Below are 24,235 nucleotides of genomic sequence, written 5' to 3' on the forward strand. Positions count from 1 at the left end.
CTTTAACCATCTTCAACAACATAGTCAAAGTACCCATCTGTCCTCATTAGCCTTCAGGCCAAGAACTGTTCAACTGATTCAAATTCTTTATTGTCATTGTAAGAAGTACAACGAAAGGTAAGAACTGACTGACTGACTGAAGTTCAACATGGCTGATGACAGAATAGTGACCTAATTTCCCAGAAAATGTGACCAATCTTCAATAGGCTACTTCTTTAGCCCAGTTTGCATCACTATGGTGAACATCAGCTTGTTCATTACTGAACAAGTTGATCTATTTTTCCAGAAAAAGAAGGTCAATATGATGAATAACCATTCGGCTTCTGGTCCATCCTAAGATGTGTCACTGACATCAAATTGACAAGCACCTCTTAGGCTGTTCAACTGATCTTGCATTTGCATTATTATTATTGGCCAAGTTGATGATTGTGACTTTTCATCAACAACTAAAAATCCATGAACGTGAAAACGGAAATCATAATCTGGCATATAGAAGCAGAAGATACAAATACATGTTCTATTTGTAATACTTTAACTGAAGCACCCAAGTTTGAAAAGTTGAGAACCCCCCCCCCCCCCCCCCCCAATAGCCCTGACTGTATAACACCATATTTAAGAGTATTAAAGAACTTTAATAACATCAAGTGACACTCACTCACTCACACACACACACACACACACACACACTCATCTTCAACTGTTTACTCAAATTAAGGGTTGCAGGCGGAAGTCACAGGCCGTGAGGCAGGGTACACCCTGGATAGGATGGCAGTATGTCGCAGAGCCACATATAGACAAACACACACACATTCATACCCACACACGCATTTACAGACTATCTGAAGTTTCCAGTTCACCTACCTGCATGTCTTTGGATGTGGGAGGAAGCCCGAGCACTCGCAGGGAACCCACGCAAAATGGGGAGAACATGCAAACTCCACACAGAAAGACCAGAGGTGGGAATCAAACCCATGACTGTCTTGCTGTAAGGCAATAGTGCTAACCACTAAGCCACCGTGCTGCTCATCAAGTGACATCGAAATGAAAATTGCTCTTATTACAAATTTCATAATGTCCTATTATATCATGAATGAGGTCATGTAATCATGACATCATGATGTCATACTCTTTGTATTTACTTTCAAGGCAATGTTGCAAAGCATTGTACAACCCCAATTCCAATGAAGTTGGGACGTTGTGTAAAATGTAAATAAAAACAGAATACAATGATTTGCTAATACTCTTCAACCTATATTCAATTGAATACACCACAAAGACAAGATATTTAATGTTCAAACTGATAAACTTTATTGTTTTTGTGCAAATATTTAATCATTTTGAAATGGATGCCTGCAACATGTTTCAAAAAAGCTGTGACAGTGGTATGTTTACCACAGTCTACTACAGTGTCTACTGTGTTTACTACAGTCCATAATATAATCAGAAGATTCAGAGAATCTGGAGAACTTTCTACAGGTAAGCGACAAGGCCGAAAACCAACATTGAATGCCCGTGACCTTCGATCCCTCAGGCGGCACTCCATTAAAAACCGACATCATTGTGTAAAGGATCTTACCGCGTGGATTCAGGAACACTTCAGAAAACCATTGTCAGTTAACACAGTTTGTTGCTACTTCTGCAAGTGCAAGTTAAAACTCTACCATGCCATGCGAAAGCCATACATCAACAACATCCAGAAACGCTGCCACCTTCTCTGGGCCTGAGCTCATTTGAAATGGACAGATGCAAAATGGAAAAGTGTGCTGTGGTCTGATGAGTCCACATTTCAAATTGTTTTTGGAAATCATCGACGTCGTGTCCTCCGGACAAAAGAGGAAAAAGATCATCCAGATTGTTACCAGTGCAAAGTTAAAAAGCCAGCATCTATGATGGTATGGGGGTGTGTTAGTGCCCATGGCATGGGCAACTTACACATCTGTGATGGCACCATCAATGCGGAAAGGTACATCCAGGTTTTGGAGCAACACATGCTGCCATCCAAGCAACGTCTTTTTCAGGGACGTCCCTGCCAAGCCACATTTTGCACATGTTAAAACAGCGTGGCTTTGTAGTAAAAGAGTGCGGGAACTGGACTGGTCTGCCTGCAGTCCACACCTACCACCCATTAAAAATGTGTGGCGCATTATGAAGCGCAAAATATGACAATGGAGACCCCGGACTGTTGAACAACTGAAGTCATACATCGAGCAAGAATGGGAAAGAATTCCACCTACAAAGCTTCAACAATTAGTGTCCTCAGTTCCCAGATGCTTATTGAATTTGTTAGAAGGAAAGGTGATGTAACACAGTGGTAAACATACCACTGTCCCAGCTTTTTTGAAACATGTTGCAGGCATCCATTTCAAAATGAGCAAATATTTGCACAAAAACAGTAAACTTTATCAGTTTTAACATTAAATATCTTGTCTTTGTGGTGTATTCAATTGAATATAGGTTAAAGAAGATTTGAAAATCATTGTATTCTGTTTTTATTTACATTTTACACAACGTCCCAACTTTGTTAGAATTGGGATTGTATGTTGAGTAAAAAAACAATCAAATTAAATACTTGTGAATGCTAACCTTCATCTCCAATAAGGTCATTTTACACATAAATATAAGATAATGAAGTCAAAATGGTGTAAAAGAAAAATTCACTTTTTAATATGTAATAGGACTTTTAATTGTTATCAAGGATAGTTAGAGGTGCAGACATTTCATTCTGATTGCACCTATTTCCCTCAGATCTCACAACTGAAGTGGAGTAGGTCCTGGTTTTCAGTTGGCCAGAAGACAACTTGGGAGCACAAGGAACTGTGTTTCTCCTTGTAGATCTGTATTTGCCTCAGGAAGGGCAGCCGGTGGAAAACGTCCGGAATCCTGACGCATACATATGAGGGGATATCAAAAAGTTTTGAGCCTCAAACAGAAAGAGCAAGATATTTGGATTTATAATGTTTTATTTTTCAACATAGTCCCCTTCCTTTTTTTTTAATAATTTTATTTTTTCCTTTTTTACAACAAAACACATCAAAACAGATCACATAGCAAACAATTCGATGTAGAAGGTGGAATATAGAAGGACAAAAAATAATAATAATAATAAAAAATAATAATAAATAAAAAAATAATAATAATAAAGCATCCAGGTAATCACACATACAGGTCCCATTTGTTACAGAGTTTATGGAAAATGTCCAAGTTTAGGTTGAGCCCAAAAGTTACTTTTCCATCTGCCTGATTCCAATTACTATGTCAGTCCAGTCTTTCATAGTCTGAGCCATCTGAGTCATCCATTTCTTCATAATAGCTTTCTTTCTACAGTATATTCCATACATATTTGTTTATATTGTTCATTGTCTGAGTTTAAAGTCTTGCGGAATGGTAGTGTTATAGATACGTTTGTAATGCATTATTAATCTCCATCCAATATTTTTGAATTACAGGACATTCCAAAAACAAATGCTAGTGATGAGCCATTTGGCAACCACATCCTCTCCAGCACTGAGTGTTTCTTTGTGAGTAGTGGACACTTTGACATGGTGTTAAAAAAGCGTGAAACACTTTCCCAGCTGAATTCCTTCCAAATATGTGAATTTGTGGTCCTCCATTGAGATGCACATATCCTTTCCCATTCCTCATCTGTTAAAGCAAAATTATCTTCATTTTCCCATTTATTTTTAATGTAGATAGTAGAATGATTGTCCAGATTATTAATAGAGTTATATAATTCGGATATTATCCTCCCAGAAAGTTCTGACTTATATGCCTTAATAAAAACATCAATTATGGGATTATGGTCCTTGTTGCTTTGTTTAATTTCTAGGTTATAATAGTTTCTTATTTGTAAGTACCTGTAAAAATCGTTATTTTCTAAGCCAAAGGATTTTTATCTTTTCAAAGCTTTCTATGTTTTTTCTTTAACAATTTGATAAAACATTTTTAGGCCTTTCCCTGTCCAGAACTTAAGTCTTGGAGCTGTGTTATTAGGGACAAAACTTGTATCATAAGCAAACCAGCTTATGATTTTCACATCCTTGTTAAGTTTGTGTGTTTTGATTAGTTTTTCCCAGATATTAATTACTGAGTATATCCAGGGATTCTCAAGCTGTTCAGTCTGACCCAATTGTTTTTCATCCACCATCAGAGCCTGCATATATCCGGTAATATATTACATTCAATGTTTTTCCATTGAGCTTCATATTTGGAGTCACACCAATATATCAGAGCACTGATTTGGGCAGAAATGAAGTAATTCTTTAAACAGGGTAGGCCCCAGCCACCTTTTTTTTTTTTTAATTGTAGACTTTTAATTCAAATACGGGTTTTTTTTTTTTACCCTGCCAGATGAATCTTGAAATTGTTTTGTCCCACTCATCAAATAACTGATTTGGAATAGAGATTGGGAGGGTCTGGAACAGATAGAGAAATCTGGGGAGGACGTTCATTTTTATAATTTCAATCCTTTGGTTTAGGCTTAAGTAGGAGATAAGATTCCATTTTTCCAAATCTTTCTTAATGTTGTTAAAAAGAGTAGTTTTTTGTTTTGTTTTTTTGTTAAAATTGTATTTAGATCTTTAAGGAGCATCACACCTAAATATTTAAGGGATGTGGTTTGCCATTTAAATGGGTATGTTTTTCTAAAGTCTAGAGGGGGTTGCCAATAGGAAAGAATTTCAGTTTTCTGGATATTCAGTTTGTATCCAGACAGTGGACCAGTTTTATGAAGGAAATCCATTACATTGGGTATAGACATGTCAGGATTGGTCAGGAATAGTAGGACGTCATCTGCATAACATGCAATTTTATGTTCTATACTTTTAATTACTATACCTTTGATTGTATTTGTCTGTCTAATGTATTGGGCTAATGGTTCCAAATATAGAGCGAATAAAAGCAGGGACGAGTTACAACCCTGTCTCACTCCTCATTCCAGAGTCAGTGTGTTTGTCAAATAGCCATTCATTTTGATTCTTGAAGTTGGACCAGTTTTTGTAATATTCTTCTATTCTAATATTCTTCAAAAGTAGATTGTATTTGATCTTGTTTAGTTAAAATTTCATTATTCTGTTTATTTCTTATTTTAAAAATGGTTCTTTCAGCTTGTTGTTTCCGAAGTTTCCAGGCTAATGTTTTAGAAAATGTCATCCCACTTACATAATATTTCGACTCAGATTTTTTTGATTTCCTGAAGCAAGAGAGGGTATTTATTTTTGGCATGTTCAACCTTCAACAGTTTTAATTTGTCCTGCAGTTCATTTAGCTTTTAATGTCTCTGCTTCTTTTTCGTGGCAGCAATGGCAATAATTTGGCCCCTCATCACTACTTTTGCTGCGTCCCAAAGTATGGGTGAAGTGGTTTCGTCCGTATCATTTTCCTCTAAATATGTCTTAATATTCTCTGTCATTTTTGTTTTAAACAAAGGATCATTGAGCAAACTGGTATTAAACCTCCAAAGTGTATTTTTTCATTTTTCTCCCAGTTCTATTGTAATGTAAACTGGCGCATGTTCACTCAGGCCTATTGTTCCTATAGTTGCATTTGTTATTTTTGTCCTGCCTTTTTGAAAATAAAAAAGTAATCTATTCTAGTATAGACTGTGTGTGGATCGGAGAAATGGGTATATTGGCGAATATTGGGGTTCATTTTCCTCCAAATATCAATTAACTCAATATTTTTTATTGATTTGTGGAATTTACTGTGTATTACTTTTGTGGTTACCTTTGAGTTTGATACGTCCAAGGAGGGTTGAATATGTAGGTTGAAGTCACCACCACATATAAGGGTTCCCTCAGAGTGGTTGGCTATTAAATCTAAAATATTAGTATAGAAAGTGATATTGCTTCCTGGTGGCGCATATACATTTAGCAAAGTAAACAAATTTCCATTAATATTCCCTTTAATCAGAATATATCTGCCTTCCTTATCTTTATGTATAAAACTCTGTTCAAATAATATTCAACTTGCGATCAGCATTGCTACTCCTCTTTTATGTTTACTCATGTTTGAAGAGTAGTACAATTTAGTATAGCCTAATCTAGTTAATTTCAAGTGCTCTATTTCATTTAGATGAGTTTCTTGGTATACGATATCTATCTTTTCTTTTTTTCATTTTCGTTACTATTTTTGACCTTTTGATTGGGCTCAGTATGCATTGACATTAAAGAATGCTATATATATATTTTCAGATACCACTGATGTAACTGTGTTAATTTCACCTTTGTTATTCTGTCAATATTGTGATACTCTCTAGTCGAGTAGGGCACATGAACACAGGAACAGTAAAGAAATGGAACATGGAGAAAAAAAGAAAAGGATTCATATCAAAAAAATACTGTGAATCCAAAACCTGATCGAAAAAAGGTTTAAAAAAAATTGGAAGGAAACCCTTTCCCTAGGAAAGGCCCTCCAGGGAGACTTCCTTCAGCAGTTCTCAGTGAGAGCGTAAAAGGATTGGCAGAACCTCTCTCTAAGATGCTCTGCATTCCTGCCTATTTCCGTGTGAATTAACTTCATTCAAATATTCCCAAACAATTTTGTATAGTATTTGAACTGGTGTAGAGTGATCAGAAACAAGTTAATATTAGACTTATTAGTCTCATTCTTGATATCAACATGGAGCTCTTAATGAAGTTGAACTCATGATCAGTTTAAAAGAAAGACTTTAAGAGCTTGACACAAAAAGCTATGTAGTTTTGCATAACATTGAGTATAATTTAAGTCTCTCGTAGAGTGTAACTCAGTTGAAAAAGAACGTTACATAGGTAACCTGATCCATATAACAAAATTAGGCACAAGATTCAGATGTGTCAGTAAACTGAGCCCACAAATGCCCTTTGCCGGATTATAAAGTCACATTCTACTTCTCTGAGCTCTGTATCTTCTTGACGAACTCATCTGCTTCCTTCGGTGTTTTAAGAGTGTATTTTTTACCTTCAAATGTTACCAAAAGAGTAGCAGGAAATGCAAAGCTGAATCGGAAGTTCTCTTAAACTCCTCAAAGACGTGATGAAATTTTGCGTGTGGCTGGCGCACTCCATCTGCCAGATCCGGCGTGAAGGTCTTTCTTGGTCCCTGCAGCCTGCTGGACATGTTCCTTGTCCCGATGATTCAGGAAACGCATGATCAGTGGCCTGGGTGGGTCTGTTTATCTTCTTTTTTGCCCCAGTCTGTGCGCTCTCTCTATTGTGAAAGTGGGGAGCATAACTCGAAGCTCAATCAGAATCTCAGGGATAATGCGCTAGAGAAAATCTTCAGTATCCTCTCCCCTTTCCTTGGACTCTGGGATCCCATGAAGTATTAGATTCCCCCTGCATCCTCTCGATTCATGATCCAGAAGTTTCCTCTTCATAGTGTTGTTTTCAGCCCGCAGAGACTTTACCTTGGCTTTCAACTCAGTCAGCCTGTCTGTGTTGTCCGAAATATGTTGCTCTGTCTCGGTTCCGTGATGATCAAACCCTGCCCAGGTCACCTTTTAGCTCTTTCAGCTCCGCATTAATTTGGTCAAATCTCGCATTGTATTCTGTCTTTAGTTCAGCTTTGATGGACACCATCTCTGCCTTGAGCTCAACCAGCATAGCCATGATTTTGTCCAGCGCCGTTCCTTTCGGCGCCTCTTCCCCAGCCTCAGGCTCGGATACAGGAGGGCCCTCATTCGTAAGTCCGCTGCGTGGAGGTATGTGCTCCGTCATGCTAATGTTAGCTTGTGGAGCTAACTTCTCTCGGAGGCTGGAATCTGTCAGTTTAGGCTGCCTGGATGTCATTGACATTTTCGCTTTCAGAGACTTCCTCAAGCTTGCCATACCTCGATATGTTTCATCCCTTTATTTTCTTTTTTATTTCGGGAATAAGGAGGTTCTTTGTTCAGTTTCGGCAGAGAGACACAGGTGTGCAACCACTTACACCCGCACCATCTTGGAAGTGCCCCAGCATAGTCCCCTTCCAACTCCATACACTTGTTCCATCTAGTTTGCCAGTCATTGATACCCAATCAGTAGAACTCAACATCTTGGTCTCCTAACTAGCCCTCCGCTGCAGCAGTCAGCTCATCGTCATCCTCAAATCTCTGGCCCCAAATGTATTTTTTCAGCCTGGGAAAGAGGTGGAAGTCGCTAGGGGCTAGATCTGGAGAACAGGGTGGGTGAGGAAGATGTTTATAGCCACACTCGCACACAGCGTCCATGGCAACACGGCTGGTGTGGACTGGTGCGTTGTCCTGGTGAAGCAGAATGCCAGGACTGACACTGGAGGGTATGTCTCTTCCACACAGTGTTATGACTCAGTAATTGAAGTGAGCAATATGAGCCTACATGAAATAAGTAGCTAAGGCATTGATGTAGATCAGGTGTGATGTATTGTAATATCCGACTGGGATAATGTGCAAGGCTCAAAATATTTTGACATCCCCTCGTAGCTGTGCTGTGGCAGCCAAAACAAAAACAAACAAACAAAAAAATCAAGGATACTGAAAGGAGCACATACACAGATTTTCAGTTTTTTGTGATTGTTTTCTCACTGTTTTGTCCATTTTGACTGGACTGTCTTCTGTCTTCCTGCTCAGTCTTCATCACTATGACAAACACCTCTGCTGCCACCTCCCCAGCTGTAGCTGCAGTCACTCCAGCTGCCGCGGCGGAGACTTTAGTTCGTCCATCACACTGCACACAAGTTCAGGGGACCACCCACTGTACCTGTGAGCCCGGATACACGATCTCTGGCAGACACAGCAACACCTGCTATGGTATGACTAACGGCTACCTTGTAACCAAACTGTGATCACCTCATCCTTAAACTAGATTCCTCTTTAGCCGTTAAGTGTTTTTGTGCTGTGCTTCTCAGATATAGATGAATGTGAGCTGTTCCATAATGGACCTGCTGGGAGATTATGTTTACATACATGCGTTAACACCCCCGGAGGTTACCGCTGTTCCTGTCCCAATGGATATAATGTGACCCCTGATGGGCGCAGCTGTAAAGGTGAAGAAAATGCCTCTTATATGTTTGCTTGGGTACTTGGCACAAAAATTCATATTTAATGTTGTACTGTCTCAAAGACTGCTTTTTGTGTGTGTGCCAGGGGGCGATAACTGCTCTGATTGAGCTGGAATATCTTCAATAAAAATCAAAATCTGAATCTGGGTGCTAGATATCAGCATTACAAAATATAATAATTGAAATGATGTATCACTAAAAGCTTATTCTATTAAGGTGCAGGCAAAAAAGTTATAATCAGATTTGAAATGATGTATCACTAAAAGCTTATTCTATTAAGGTGCAGGCAAAAAAGTTATAATCAGATTTTTCCATTTTCTGTTGTGAAAAGTGTGATGACACGGACCCACAACAGGGGGCGTAAATGAATGGTCAATGGAAATACGAAGTAACAATTTAATGTTGTGAAATGTGCACAACGGATACAGATACCATTCAATACTACGGTCAATTATAAAGTTGGTGTCGTGTGGGCAGGCTCGAGGATAGGAGACGCCCGTCCAGAGAAGAGTCGGGACCCACACGATTTCCACCGCCAACGGATCTGGAACACTCCGGAGCCGCCAAGTCCTGAGTCCCCAGGTGGCCACCGTCTCCAGCTGTCAGATCGGGTACTTCTGGCAGGAAACAGAAACAGTCAAGAGTGGGTGTGTGTGCACACACCCAGTAAAACAGTCAACTAATTATTCCTGGTGGAGGGAGAAAACACCACCTCCTTATCTCACTACTTCCTCCAGTTATCTGTGCAGACTCCACTAAACAAGTGTAAGAGTGAAGAGTGGAGAACGCCAACTCTTACCACTCCCTCCAACTCGGCTGTCAGTGGAGAAGCTGCAAACGCAAAAGGTACAATAGCTACCAGCACAGATGCGAAAGACGTCACAACTTATTTACCTGAATCAATCATATGGCTGAGTGTCTACCTGAACGGTTTAGATGATTTCTCGGCAGAGATGTGGTGTCTTCTCCCGGCCTTTATGGGTGAGGTGTGATGAAGGTGATGAGTGACAGCTGTCAATTCCAGTTCCTGGCGGCGACTGCGCCCTCTGGTGCCTGAAGCCCGCCTACAGGCAGGGCGCCCTCTGGCGATGGGCCAGCAGTACCTCCTCTGGGCTTTCAGCAGGGCAGAGCGGGCTGTGCGCCACACCTGACGGCACCTCCTGAGGTGGGCCTGGACCGAGGGGACCTCAACCTCTCCCTCTATGGCTGGGAACAATGGGGGCTGATACCCCAAACATGCCTCAAAGGGGGAGAGGCATGGGTGTACTTGATCCAGGCCAGATGTTGACTCCAAGCCGTCGGGTGCGCGGCAGTTACACACCGTAGGGCCTGCTCCAGATCTTGAGTCGCCCGCTCTGCCTGTCCATTGATCTGAGGGTGGTACCCGGACGAGAGGCTCACGGTGGCCCCCAGTTCCCTACAGAAACTCCTCCAGACTTGCGAGGAGAACTTAAACACGGCTTCGCACCAATCCGACCAGGTGAAAGGGACTTTAGTGGAGGTCAGGGCTGTCAGGGGGCTAACAACCTGACTGTAGCCCTTAATGAACCTCCGATAGAAATCTGCAAAACCGAGGAACTGTTGCAGTTTCCTACGGCTTGTTGGTTGGGGCCAATCTCTCACCGCTGCAACCTTGGCCGGATCAGGGGCGAGGGAGATGGAGGAGATAATGAACCCCAGGAAGGACAAAGAAGTGCGGTGGAATTCACACTTCTCGCCCTTCACGAACAGCCGGTTCTCCAACAACTGCTGCAGGACCTGACGTACATGCTTAACTTGGGTCTCAGGATCCGGGGAGAAGATGAGAATATCGTCAAGACGAACCGATGCAGGAAGTCCCGCAAGACGTCATTAACCAAAGCTTGGAACGTCGCGGGCGCATTGGTGAGACCGAACGGTATGACCAGGTACTCAAAATGACCTAAGGGGGTGTTAAATGCCGTCTTCCACTCGTCTCCCTTCCAGATCCGAACCAGGTGATACGCATTTCTAAGATCCAACTTTGTGAAGATTTGGGCTCCATGCAGCGGCGTGAACACTGAATCCAGGCGAGGTAACGGGTATCGGTTGCGGACTGTGATCTCGTTCAGCCCTCTGTAATCAATGCATGGACGGAGTCTGCTGTCCTTCTTGCCCACAAAAAAGAAACCAGCCCCCATCAGGAATGTGGAATTCCGGATCAACCCGGCAGCTAGGGAGTCCCGGATGTAGGTCTCCATTGATTCGCGTTCCGGACGTGAGAGGTTGTACAACCTGCTGGACGGGTACTCAGTGCCCGGTACCAAATCAATGGCACAATCGTACGGACGGTGCGGGGGCAGCGTGAGTGCCAGATCCTTGCTGAAGACGTCAGCAAGATCATGGTACTCAGCTGGCACCGCCACGAGATTGGGGGGGACTTGAACCTCCTCCTTAGTTATTACACCGGGTGGAACCGAGGATCCTAAACACTCCCGGTGGCATGTTTCGCTCCACTGCGTTACAACCCCAGACGGCCAATGAATCCGGGGACTGTGCTTTAACATCCATGGATAACCCAAAATCACCCGGGAGGTAGACGGTGTTACAAAAAACACAATCTCCTCCCTGTGATTCCCAGACATGACCAATGTCACTGGCTGTGTCTGGTGTGTAATTAATGGGAGAAGGGTGCCATCTAGTGCCCGAACCGACAAAGGTGACAGTAAGGCCACTAGAGGGAGCCCAACCTCCCTTGCCCTTCTGCTATCCAGCAGATTCCCCTCCGACCCCGTGTCCACCAGTGCTGGGGCGTGAAGGGTGAGATCCCCACTCAGGATCGTCACTGGGATGCGTGCGGATTTTCGGGATCTCCCCACGTGATTGTTATGACCCACCCTTAGCCCAGTCTCTAAGGGCTGGCGTTGTAGTTTAACTGCTTGGGGTAATTCTTCTGTATGTGCTCACTCGAGCCACAGAAAAAGCATTCCCCGTGGGCCAGCCTCCGTTGTCTGTTTTCTGATTTTACTTTAGCCCTGCTCATGTCCATAGCCTCATCAGCAGGGGGAGCTGTTGCCACACGGAGCTCTCTGGCAGTGGAGCGGGGGGACTGTGGCACCCTTTCAGACCCGGATAAGAGAGGGACGACTCGTGCCCGGCCACGCCCTTCGCCTCGCTCCTGACGATGTTCCTCCAATCGGTTGTCTAACCGTATAACCAGATCAACAAGCCAATCGAAATCCCGCGGTTCATCCTTCGCCAGCAGATGCTCCTTCAGGACCGGAGACAGTCCATTTACGAAGGCGGCGCGGAGTGCAACATTATTCCAGCCGGACCTCGCAGGAAGTCGACTGCATATTCGGCTGCACTCCGACGCCCCTGTCTCATCGACAGCAGCACATTCGAAGCGGTCTCGCCTCTATTGGGGTGATCAAACACCTGTTTGAATTCCCACACAAACCCAGTATATGTTGTTAGGAGCCGTGAATTCTGCTCCCAGAGCGCCGTAGCCCAGGCGCGTGCCTCTCCTCGAAGCAGGTTTATCACATAAGCCACCCTGCTAGCATCAGACGCGTAGCAGCAGATACCATTCAATACTACGGTCAATTATAAAGTTGGTGTCGTGTGGGCAGGCTCGAGGATAGGAGACGCCCGTCCAGAGAAGAGTCGGGACCCACACGATTTCCACTGCCAACGGATCTGGAACACTCCGGAGCCGCCAAGTCCTGAGTCCCCAGGTGGCCACCGTCTCCAGCTGTCAGATCGGGTACTGCTGGCAGGAAACAGACACAGTCAAGAGTGGGTGTGTGTGCACACACCCAGTAAAACAGTCAGCTGATTATTCCTGGTGGAGGGAGAAAACACCACCTCATTATCTCACTACTTCCTCCGGTTATCCGTGCAGACTCCACTAAACAAGTGTAAGAGTGAAGAGTGGAGAACGCCAACTCTTACCAGTCCCTCCAACTCGGCTGTCAGTGGAGAAGCTGCAAACTCAAAAGGTACAATAGCTACCAGCACAGATCCGCAAGACGTCACAACTTACTTAGCTGAATCAATAATATGGCTGAGTGTCTACCTGAACGGTTTAGACGATTTCTCGGCAGAGATGTGGTGTCTTCTCCCGGCCTTTATGGGTGAGGTGTGATGAAGGTGATGAGTGACAGCTGTCAATTCCAGTTCCTGGCGGCGACTGCGCCCTCTGGTGCCTGAAGCCCGCCTACAGGCAGGGCACCCTCTGGCGATGGGCCAGCAGTACCTCCTCTTCGGGCGGCCCACACAACATTTTCAAACAATAGATGTGAGTTGGCACATCTGATATAACCTGATATAAGATGAACAGTTGCTCCATTATTAGTGGTTATAAGTTGTTCAGAGTTAATAAACTGAATTTATATCAAAGCAGAGTTGATTTAACACTTTGACAGAGTTAGTTTAACCCTATTTTGAATGAGACCATATACACCAGTGTTAAGACTGCAAAATATACTGTGTTTGTGTTAATATAGCTGAAAAGCCTGTTGTGCCTTGGCAAAAGAATGCATTTTGCTAAGCACCCCTCTAGGTTTCTTCTGTTAAGAAATAAAAAAAATTAATAAAATTTGTTCCGTTTCTGTTTTTTCTGCATTTATCTACACAGAGTTCATTATTTACCATCAATGGACTCAAGTTCAGTATTCCCTGATCACATGATAAATTATTTAATAAATCTTGATTGTCATACACAATTCCATGTTGCTTATACTTTTTGTCTGGGTGACTTCCTGTCCATATTTCTATCCTTTCCACAGATATTGATGAGTGTGCCATTAGGCAGAACAACTGCACCAAAGACCAGGTCTGCATTAACACGTATGGAAGCTTCCAGTGTGTTCATGTGGAATGTCAGAAAATCCCTCATGCTACGTATGTCAAGACGTCACCTATGTGAGTATATTTTTAGAATTCTCTCCATCCGTGTCAATGTCCAATTGTTCAGAAACACACCAGTGATAGCAGCAAGTAGATGCAACTCAGCATTACTACTCAGACTGACAAATGTGTTTTTTTTTCTTAGCTACGGCAAAAACCTCAGCATGTACGATAGATAGATAGATAGATAGATAGATAGATAGATAGATAGATAGATAGATAGATAGATAGATAGATAGATAGATAGATAGATAGATAGATAGATAGATAGATAGATAGATAGATAGATAGATAGATAGATAGATAGATAGATAGATAGATAGATAGATAGATAGATAGATAGATAGATAGATAGATAGATAGATAGATAGATAGATAGATAGATAGATAGATAGATAGATAGATAGATAGATAGATAGCTTTTCAGTGATGTTTTTGTGTTTGTTACCAGGATTACACAAAAACTACTGAGCTCATTTTCTTGAAACTTAGTGGAAAGATAGGATATGAGTATAGGAGGAAACTGTTAACATTTGGAGCAGATTCCGTTAAAGCTATAGGGCCTTTCAAATTTCACAAAACTGAAAAAAAATTAGTTTCTACAGAAATCTAAGCAAAATAATGTACATAGGTTTATTTCTGTAACATGTTGCAAATTACAGCTCATTTTAATGAAGAGGACATATTTATCTGGGGGTAAATTCCTTGGTCCCACGACCCAGTCCTGGAAAAGCAATTGAAGATGAGTGAGTGAGTGAGTGAAATTGAATATCATCTTTTCCTTCATTACCGTCATGCAGAAGCACATGTGTGCAAACTGCACATGTGTGATGGTTTGAGATTACCTGTGACCATTTTACATAGTAAAATCACCAGTGTTAAATTAACACTGACAGTGAACATATCAATCAATCAATCAATCAATTTTTTTATATAGCGCCAAATCACAACAAACAGTTGCCCCAAGGCGCTTTATATTGTAAGGCAAGGCCATACAATAATTATGTAAAACCCCAACGGTCAAAACGACCCCCTGTGAGCAAGCACTTGGCTACAGTGGGAAGGAAAAACTCCCTTTTAACAGGAAGAAACCTCCAGCAGAACCAGGCTCAGGGAGGGGCAGTCTTCTGCTGGGACTGGTTGGGGCTGAGGGAGAGAACCAGGAAAAAGACATGCTGTGGAGGGGAGCAGAGATCGATCACTAATGATTAAATGCAGAGTGGTGCATACAGAGCAAAAAGAGAAAGAAACAGTGCATCATGGGAACCCCCCAGCAGTCTACGTCTATAGCAGCATAACTAAGGGATGGTTCAGGGTCACCTGATCCAGCCCTAACTATAAGCTTTAGCAAAAAGGAAAGTTTTAAGCCTAATCTTAAAAGTAGAGAGGGTGTCTGTCTCCCTGATCTGAATTGGGAGCTGGTTCCACAGGAGAGGAGCCTGAAAGCTGAAGGCTCTGCCTCCCATTCTACTCTTACAAACCCTAGGAACTACAAGTAAGCCTGCAGTCTGAGAGCGAAGCGCTCTATTGGGGTGATATGGTACTACGAGGTCCCTAAGATAAGATGGGACCTGATTATTCAAAACCTTATAAGTAAGAAGAAGAATTTTAAATTCTATTCTAGAATTAACAGGAAGCCAATGAAGAGAGGCCAATATGGGTGAGATATGCTCTCTCCTTCTAGTCCCCGTCAGTACTCTAGCTGCAGCATTTTGAATTAACTGAAGGCTTTTTAGGGAACTTTTAGGACAACCTGATAATAATGAATTACAATAGTCCAGCCTAGAGGAAATAAATGCATGAATTAGTTTTTCAGCATCACTCTGAGACAAGACCTTTCTGATTTTAGAGATATTGCGTAAATGCAAAAAAGCAGTCCTACATATTTGTTTAATATGCGCTTTGAATGACATATCCTGATCAAAAATGACTCCAAGATTTCTCACAGTATTACTATTATTACAGTATTACTAGAGGTCAGGGTAATGCCATCCAGAGTAAGGATCTGGTTAGACACCATGTTTCTAAGATTTGTGGGGCCAAGTACAATAACTTCAGTTTTATCTGAGTTTAAAAGCAGGAAATTAGAGGTCATCCATGTCTTTATGTCTGTAAGACAATCCTGCAGTTTAGCTAATTGGTGTGTGTCCTCTGGCTTCATGGATAGATAAAGCTGGGTATCATCTGCGTAACAATGAAAATTTAAGCAATACCGTCTAATAATACTGCCTAAGGGAAGCATATATAAAGTGAATAAAATTGGTCCTAGCACAGAACCTTGTGGAACTCCATAATTAACTTTAGTCTGTGAAGAAGATTCCCCATTTACATGAACAAATTGTAATCTATTAGACAAATATGATTCAAACCACCGCAGCGCAGTGCCTTTAATACCTATGGCATGCTCTAATCTCTGTAATAAAATTTTATGGTCAACAGTATCAAAAGCAGCACTGAGGTCTAACAGAACAAGCACAGAGATGAGTCCACTGTCCGAGGCCATAAGAAGATCATTTGTAACCTTCACTAATGCTGTTTCTGTACTATGATGAATTCTAAAACCTGACTGAAACTCTTCAAATAGACCATTCCTCTGCAGATGATCAGTTAGCTGTTTTACAACTACCCTTTCAAGAATTTTTTCATACAATGACAACATATGCTCCCACTCTGACCAGAGTAGGAGCATATGTACACTGGCAGTGTTAATTTAACACTGTCAATGTTAGTTTTACACTGGTGATTTTACTGTGTAGGTTAACATCCATAAGATTTCTTGTAAATCACTTTCAAATCTACCAAATGTTGGTCATAGCATGTGATCCCTTGAATTTCTCCCCCTCAGGGGTTGAAATTAAAACTTGTTTCCAGACAGCATGAATATTGATCATAGTGGCAATATCATATTATGAATCTCTTATCTAAATGCTCAGGGTACTACTTCACTGGATGTGACTGTTGGAGAGCATTTGGAGATGCAAATTAGCAACCAAATACATGAACGAGTGACAGTGTCACAATTGATATCTCACTGAAGTGGCCACTCGCAGCTGAAGACAAATGACATGTTTGGACACAAAGTGTTCAGCTCTTATTATCCTGCTATTATCCATCTGAGTAGACTGTAGAAATTCTCCCACTGTTCCCAACAATGGCAAAATAGTAATTCCCTGCTCCCTTGTTTGCACTTGGGGTTGCCACAGCAAATCTGAGGTGTATCTGCATGTTGAATTGGCACAAATTTTACACCGCATGCCCTTCCTGACGCATCTCCATATTACATGGAGAAATGTAGCAGGGGAGGGGTTTGAACTAGGAACCTTCTGCACTGAAACCAAGTGCACTAGCCACTTGACCAGCACCCCTGCTCTACAAAATAAAATAAAACAAGTTATAATAATAACAAGAGCAATCAGAGATTTCGGACATCTGCCAATCCGGATCCAGATCACCTCCAAAATTCAGTGGAATCTTCCATGCGCTAATATCTGTCTGTGGTGCAAATGTGGTGAGAATCTATGAAGTAGTTCTGAAGTAATCCACCAAAGCCTATATAAAGGGAAATCTTGATCCAGGATCCAGATCACCTCCAAGATTTTATGGAGTCTTTCATGGCCTAATATCTATCTGTGGTGAAAATTTTGTCAAAATTTGTTCAGTAGTTTTGACGTAATCCTGCTGACAGACAGACAATAAACACCGATGATTTTATTACATCCTTGGCAGACGTAATAATAATAATAATAACAATAAAGCTTACAGTGCACTCACCAACTTGCAGAATGATGTCCCTGCTGGTGCTACTGTCCTATCTTCCATGTCCACACTTATGTGATCCATTTGTCCTTTGCTCCAACATTGCACCACAATCATTCACACACTTGAGCAACCTTTCCTCCGTGACACAGCAATGTCCAGCAGTGCTTCAGGGGTGTGTGTCCTCTGAGTTGATTTATTCTGTAATAACACTGTAAGTCCCTTTTGATGTTCCCTTGTTTTTTTTCACTCGAGGTGTCCACAGCAAATCCGAGGCGGATCTGCATGTTGATTTAGCACTGACACGTCCTCCTCTGTCTTCCTGTGTTTTGGCTCTGATGGACATATGATTTCACATTTCCATGGCATGGCATTTAACAGAAAGATTTTCCTGGTTATATGTGCACTGTTGGAGCTGGATATGAGCAGTGTTCATCATTTAATGAATAAAGAATATGGGAAAATAATAGTTGCCAGTTGGTAGCGCAACTTACACTTGTCCACTATAAATGAGGAACCCAGATTTCTTGTCAGTGTTCTCATTACGCTCAGTGAAACAAAACATAAAGAGATATATTTTGTTTTCCCTCAGATTTGTCTTAACAGAACCTGTGGTTATAATATGAACTTAAGTGTTGGCAGAGGTAGGTATTCTCAGAGCACTTCCTGTTGTTCCTCTGAAAAATATCACATACTTCTGCTGCTTTGACATTTGGCTTGTAGAGAATAATCTTATCATCACATGCTTGGTGGAGATTAGGAGCAGGTGCTGCCTTTACCTTGTCAACATATGTGTAGTTGAAGTTACATGTCAAAATGACCTTTTCTGGGTCATGTTATCCAAAGCTGCTGCTTCTATTACTGTATACTAAAATCATATTGCTGAAAGCCACATTTGGCTGTTAATGCTTTTAACCAGAACCTCCTCCATTTTTCTGTTTCTATTCTATTTTTTTGCAGGCGCTGTGAGCGTAACCCGTGTCCTGTGGACAACAAAGCTTGTTCTCAAGCTCCAAACTCCTTCTCCTACCATTATTTGTCCATCGTGTCCAACTTATCAGCTCCTCGTGTCATGTTCCGCATCTCAGCGTTGCGTCAGATGGGTGACACACTTCGTTTCTCTCTGCTTGGGGGTAGGCAGGCACGGCGGCACTTCACAGTGCAACGTTCGGACCGCCTGATGGGCCAGCTGATGCTGGTGAGTCCAGTGCAAGGTCCAGTCATACTAGAGGCTGAAGTGGAGATGACCGAGCTGGAGAAACGAGTCCAACTGGGGAGATACATCACAAAGATCACCATGTTTGTTTCCCAGTATGAATTCTAGACCAGGGAGATGAGAGATGTAACAGAAAGGTGTTTCCACTCTCAGGTAGAGCTGGAGCACACAGCTGACCCACACATATCTGTGTTTAGAAAACCTGTCCTTCAGAGACACTGGTAAGAGCATGTGGCTTTCTGTTTTTCTTTATGGGGCAAGATTGGGGCATGATGTAGTAAATGTCCAAACATGCATTTCTAAAGTAGTCTGAGATTTGACCCCCAGTGACTTTGACCTTCACTCTTCTACCCCTGACTGATGGTGTCAGGGCAGTTCTGGAACCCACCTAAGCATGCGCCACTTTTGGTCCAAATTGAAATGAAAATCAAATTCCTTGTCCTTTGCCAAAATAATTTTTAAGGGCAATTTTGAGGCCAACCTTCACTGACTTACCAAATTTGTTAGAAATCAACAAAAGGACTAGGAAGGAACCAGCCAACAAACAAACAAACAAGCAAACAGGTAAACATGCCAATAACCCCAATGACTGACCTTTGTCAAATTTGATCTTGCCTGGAAAATGCAATAGTCCATGGGCCAAGCAGGTTTTTCAGTACCACTTAAGGTGACGAAATGACACTTAGAATCCAGCCTCAGTGTACCATGGCCTACACAAAAATGTATGATAACCATCCCAGGGTGGTAGCTGAAGCCAGCTAGGGGTCAATGAAGAATTACACAGAGGTCAAAATGTAAAAATGCTTCAATCATGTTAAAAACTATACTACATTATTTGTCTGATCATAACAAATCCATAAAGGTATAGTTTGGACTATCTATGACTGAATGTTATGGGGTAAAAACTGCAAAAATGTGACAAAGGCCAGTTTCATTTTGTACAAAATTTGGGAAAACCTATAGCCAGAGCAGCAGACCAACTGCACAATTAACAACAAATGGTACAGTCAGTATCATAGAGGTTGCTCTTCTTTAAGTGGTGCTACTCTTTTTCAGTCTTATGGAATGTTGGCTTGTTCTCCCATTTCTCATGTTGATCATGTTTCGGTTACTGGACAGTGTTGATTAGGAGATGATCTATTTTTAATCACACTAGCATACCAAACCAAATGGAATAATGAAAAGTAAATGTATCTTTTATACTATGTGAGAGGCGGAGAGTTACTCAGTTGATTCCAGTGTGGTGTGAAAAAAATATCTCACAGGTCCCATGGAAATGGGCAGCACGATACTGGACAAGTCAGAGTCTGGTGGTGATACTGAGGCAGAAAGAGGATTTTGAATGGCAAATCTCAATTGATGGCAGAACTATTGACACCCCCCCCCACCACCACCACCACTACCACCAAACTGCTAGGAATGACTAAGAAATTGAGTACTTTTTTGTGAACTAAAGGAGGGGTTGTTTGGGGAGCTTTATCAACAGTAGCTACAGTTTTGTGTGGTTTGAACAAAACAGTTTTGTTACACAAAGAAATATGTCAGCAAGGAACAGGAAGTGAATGTTGAAGTTGATTCATACAGGTGGAAAAAAAGAGTAACGTGGACATGCATACACTATACACTTTCTTTTTTTTGGTCTATCGCAGTCCAACATTAGGGGTCTCCAATAGGGCAGTGCAGTCTCGTTTGAACCCCAGCGTGATATCGCAAGATATGAACACATCTGGGGACAGCCGGCATGAACATGGCATAGAATCCTTGGGCGGAGTTTCAGCACAAGCCATTCATCCCAGCTCAGTAAACTTAAAAGCATACTCACTGTCACCTAGCGGACCTGCCACTTTAAGACGTGCCAGTTTAAAATAGTTTCCAATGAAACCCCCATTCTCTGAATGGTTTGTGCTGACACTCCCACACTACGCCCAGGTATTAGTGGTGTACTGTTGGTTTTGGCTGCAATCACCGAAGCAGTCACGAAAGTGCATTTTTTTTGAGGGGGGGGGGGGGGGGGGTTCCCAATGGACAAGGAAAGACGGAGCAAATGGGATAGGTCGTGTCAGTAAGTGTTAGCCTACACAGCTAACCAGAGTAGCTGCAGTCTCTCGCTTGCACAACCGTCCCAACATTTTTGAGTGCTGGATCATAAACAAACCGCAACACATGTCCACTTTCCACCACATCGTCACTTTTTCCTTGCATTTTCACTTTATTTGCCGTGTAATTTGCCCAAAACCTCAGAAAAAGTGCCGTATTTCTGTCCCCGGGAGTAGAGAAATTATGTCATATGCGTCATATTTTACCCCTTTACCGCCTGCCCTCAAATGAGACTGCGCTGCCCAATTAGTTCAAAATGCTGCTGCTAGACTTTTGACAGGAAGCAGAAAGTTTGACCACATTGTACCCATTTTGGCATCTCTTCACTGGCTTCCTGTCTATGTGAGATCAGATTTTAAGGCTCTGCTACTAGCCTATAAAATTATTCACGGACTGGCACCTCCCTACTTAGCTGACCTAATTAAACCCTATGTACCGGCCCGGTACGTAGGGTTTGCGTTCTCAGGGCGCAGGAGTCCTTTGTGTTGCTAGGGTGAATAAAAAGTCTGCGGGTCACAGAGCCTTCTCTTATTGTGCCCCTGTTCTGTGGAATGATCTCCCTGCGTCAATAAAACAGCCAGATTCTGTAGAGACTTTCAAGTCCAGACTTAAGAAGCACTTATTTTCCCTTTCATATGGCTAGCATACTGGCATAGTATGGTACTATGCTGTTTACCCTTTTATATTCATTTTATTAGTAAACGGAGTGGGCCACGGCCTCAACTTTAGGTAAAGTCTGGGTCTTTTAGTGAAGCTTAGGGCTAGTGGCTGGCGATCACCTTAGTATTTCTTCTGGGTTTTTGTTGTTGTTGTTGTTGGTTAATGCTGACAAATTATTACCTTATTTGTAGTATTAAGCTTGGTCATCCGTGGGGAGCTCGGAGTAGAGCCAGTGCTCCTTCATGTTGAAAGGAGCCAGCTGAGGTGGTTCAGGCATCTGGTAAGGATGCCCCCTGGGTGCCTACATAGGAACGTGATCCAGGTACGTCCATCTGGGAGGAGACCCCCGGGAAGACCCAGGTCTAGGTGGAGAGATTATATCTCCACATTGGCCTGGGAACGCCTCGGTATCCCCCGGTCAGAGGTGATCAATGTAGCCCAGGAAAGGGAATTCTGAGGTCCCCTGCTACAGCTGTTGCCCCCGCAACCCGATCCCGGATAAGCAGTTGAAGATGAGATGTAGTATTTCTGCTGCCTGATTCTATTTTTCCTCTCTGTCTGAGGTGTGGCTCCGTCCAGAAGTGGGAGTGGGTGTCTTCTTCTGCAGTGGTCATGATATAGACGGGATCTGTGGACCCAAACCCCCCGCCCCTCCCCAGCCTCCCATCCTGGACACCAGCATAGACTCCCAAAATTTCCTGTATATTTGTATTGTCAAGTGTGTTGGTTGAAGGGCATAAGCAGAGTGTCACCCCTTTGAGTCTGGTCTGCTTGAGGTTTCTTCCTCAAATCATCAGATGGAGTTTTTCCTTACCACTGTTGCCTGTGTGCTTGCTCTAGGGCAGGGGTGGCCAAGTTCGGTCCTCGAGAGCCACCTTCCTGACACTCTTAGTTGTCTCCCTGCTCCAACACACCTGAATCCAATGAAAGACTCGTTAGCAGACTTTTAATGAGCCTTTCATTGGATTCAGGTGTGTTGGAGCAGGGAGACAACTAAAAGTGTCAGGAATGTGGCTCTCGAGGACCGAACTTGGCCACCCCTGCTCTAGGGGTTGGTAAGGTTTGGTTACTTGTGTGAAGTGCCTTGAGGCAGCTTTGTTGTGATTTGGAGCTATATCAATTAAATATAAAATGAATTGAATTGACTCCAATAACATTTGCTTTAAGTAAGTCTACATTGTGGAAATTATTTTGCTAACTGTTTTCTTGAAACTGAACTTCAATAATTATCATTATATGATCACTTCAAACTTTTAGCTGACTATGTTATAGGCAGCGGCTGTGAGGTCATGATTCTAATTCTGAATCTGAAGCATTCAGTAGTTAATGAATAGACTGGAGGACTGGACGTACCCCTCCACAAACTTTTGTGTATGCTTTGTTTATGCTTTGACCTAATTAAACCCTACGTACAGGCCTGGGCTTTGTGTTCTCAGGGCGCAGTGTAACTTCATTCAATTTCTGAAACAAGATGGTGTCCCAAGGTATACTTTACCTACTATTTCAGTGCTGGATGATGTCCGATGTGATTTTTGTTTTTCATCTCTACGGGAAGAATGCAGACACTTATATTTAATAAGCTGAAACAAAGACATGAGAAGGCAACTCAAAATAAAATATTTTTACAAATCCTAGCAGTCCTGCCATGAGTTGACATTTAACTTGTGCTTATTGTACCTATAAGCTTTTATAACCTTCATTACAGACATAATGTATTAATGTTTTCTTTTAAACATGCAGTACATCCAGAAAGTATTCACAGTGCTTCACTTTTTCCACATTTTGTTATATTACAGCATTCTTTCAAAATGGATGAAATACATTTTTCCTCTCAAAATTCTACTCGTAACAACCCATAATAACAACATGAAAAAGTCTTTTTGGAAATTTTTGTAAATTTATTAAGATTAAAAAAGTAAGAAGTTTTCTTAGTTTTTTCGTCTCTGTACATTGCTGAATTCATCTTTCCCTCAATCTTGACCAGTCTCCCAGTTCCTGCCACTGAAAAACATCCCCACAGCATGATGCTACCACCACCATGCTTCACTGTAGGGATGGTGTCTGGTTTCCTACAAACCAGACTAGATGATGGCTGGCATTCACACCAAAGAGTTCTTCAGACCAGAGAATTTTGTTTCTTATGGTCTGGGAGTCCTTCAGGTGCATTTTGGCGAACTCCAGGTGGGCTACCATGTGCCTTTTACAAAGGAGTGGCTTTCATCTGGCCACTCTAACATAACAGGCCTGCAGAGATGGTTGTCCTCCTGGAAGGTTTTCTTCTCTCCACAGAGGAATGGTGGAGCTCTGACAGAGTGACCATCGGGTTCTTGGCCACCTCACTGATTGCTCAGTTTAGACAGGGGGCCAGCTCTAGGAAATGTCCTGTTGGATCTGAACTTCTTCCATTTATGGATGATGGAGGCCACTGTGCTCAGTGGGACCTTCAAAGCAGCAGAAATGTTTCTGTACCCTTCCCGAGATTTGTGCCTCGAGACAATCCTGTCTCGGAGGTCTACAGTTAATTCCTTTGACTTTCTGCTTGGTTTGTGCTCTGACATGCGCTGTCAACTGTGGGACCTTATATGCAGACAAGAGTGTGTCTTTCCAAATCATGTCCAATCAAACGAGTTTACCCCAAGTGGACTC

General features: G+C 42.3%; 1 protein-coding gene across 2 annotated transcripts in view; it reads left to right on the top strand.

Moving 5' to 3' along the window:
• The window catches only part of LOC117527143 (fibulin-7), a 36,395-nt gene extending 17,386 nt beyond the window's left edge, over positions 1-19,009 (top strand). For both annotated transcript variants that reach the window (XM_034189334.1, XM_034189342.1), the window contains exons 5-8: positions 8,561-8,740; positions 8,839-8,976; positions 13,740-13,875; positions 18,577-19,009. In XM_034189334.1, the coding sequence (XP_034045225.1) occupies positions 8,561-8,740; positions 8,839-8,976; positions 13,740-13,875; positions 18,577-18,940 (818 nt within the window). In that variant the 3' untranslated portion in view covers positions 18,941-19,009. The remainder of the gene's footprint in view (positions 1-8,560; positions 8,741-8,838; positions 8,977-13,739; positions 13,876-18,576) is intronic.
• Positions 19,010-24,235: the final 5,226 nt, after the last annotated feature.

The sequence above is a fragment of the Thalassophryne amazonica genome, chromosome 2, assembly GCF_902500255.1.
Source record: "Thalassophryne amazonica chromosome 2, fThaAma1.1, whole genome shotgun sequence".
Classification (NCBI taxonomy): Eukaryota; Metazoa; Chordata; class Actinopteri; order Batrachoidiformes; family Batrachoididae; genus Thalassophryne; species Thalassophryne amazonica.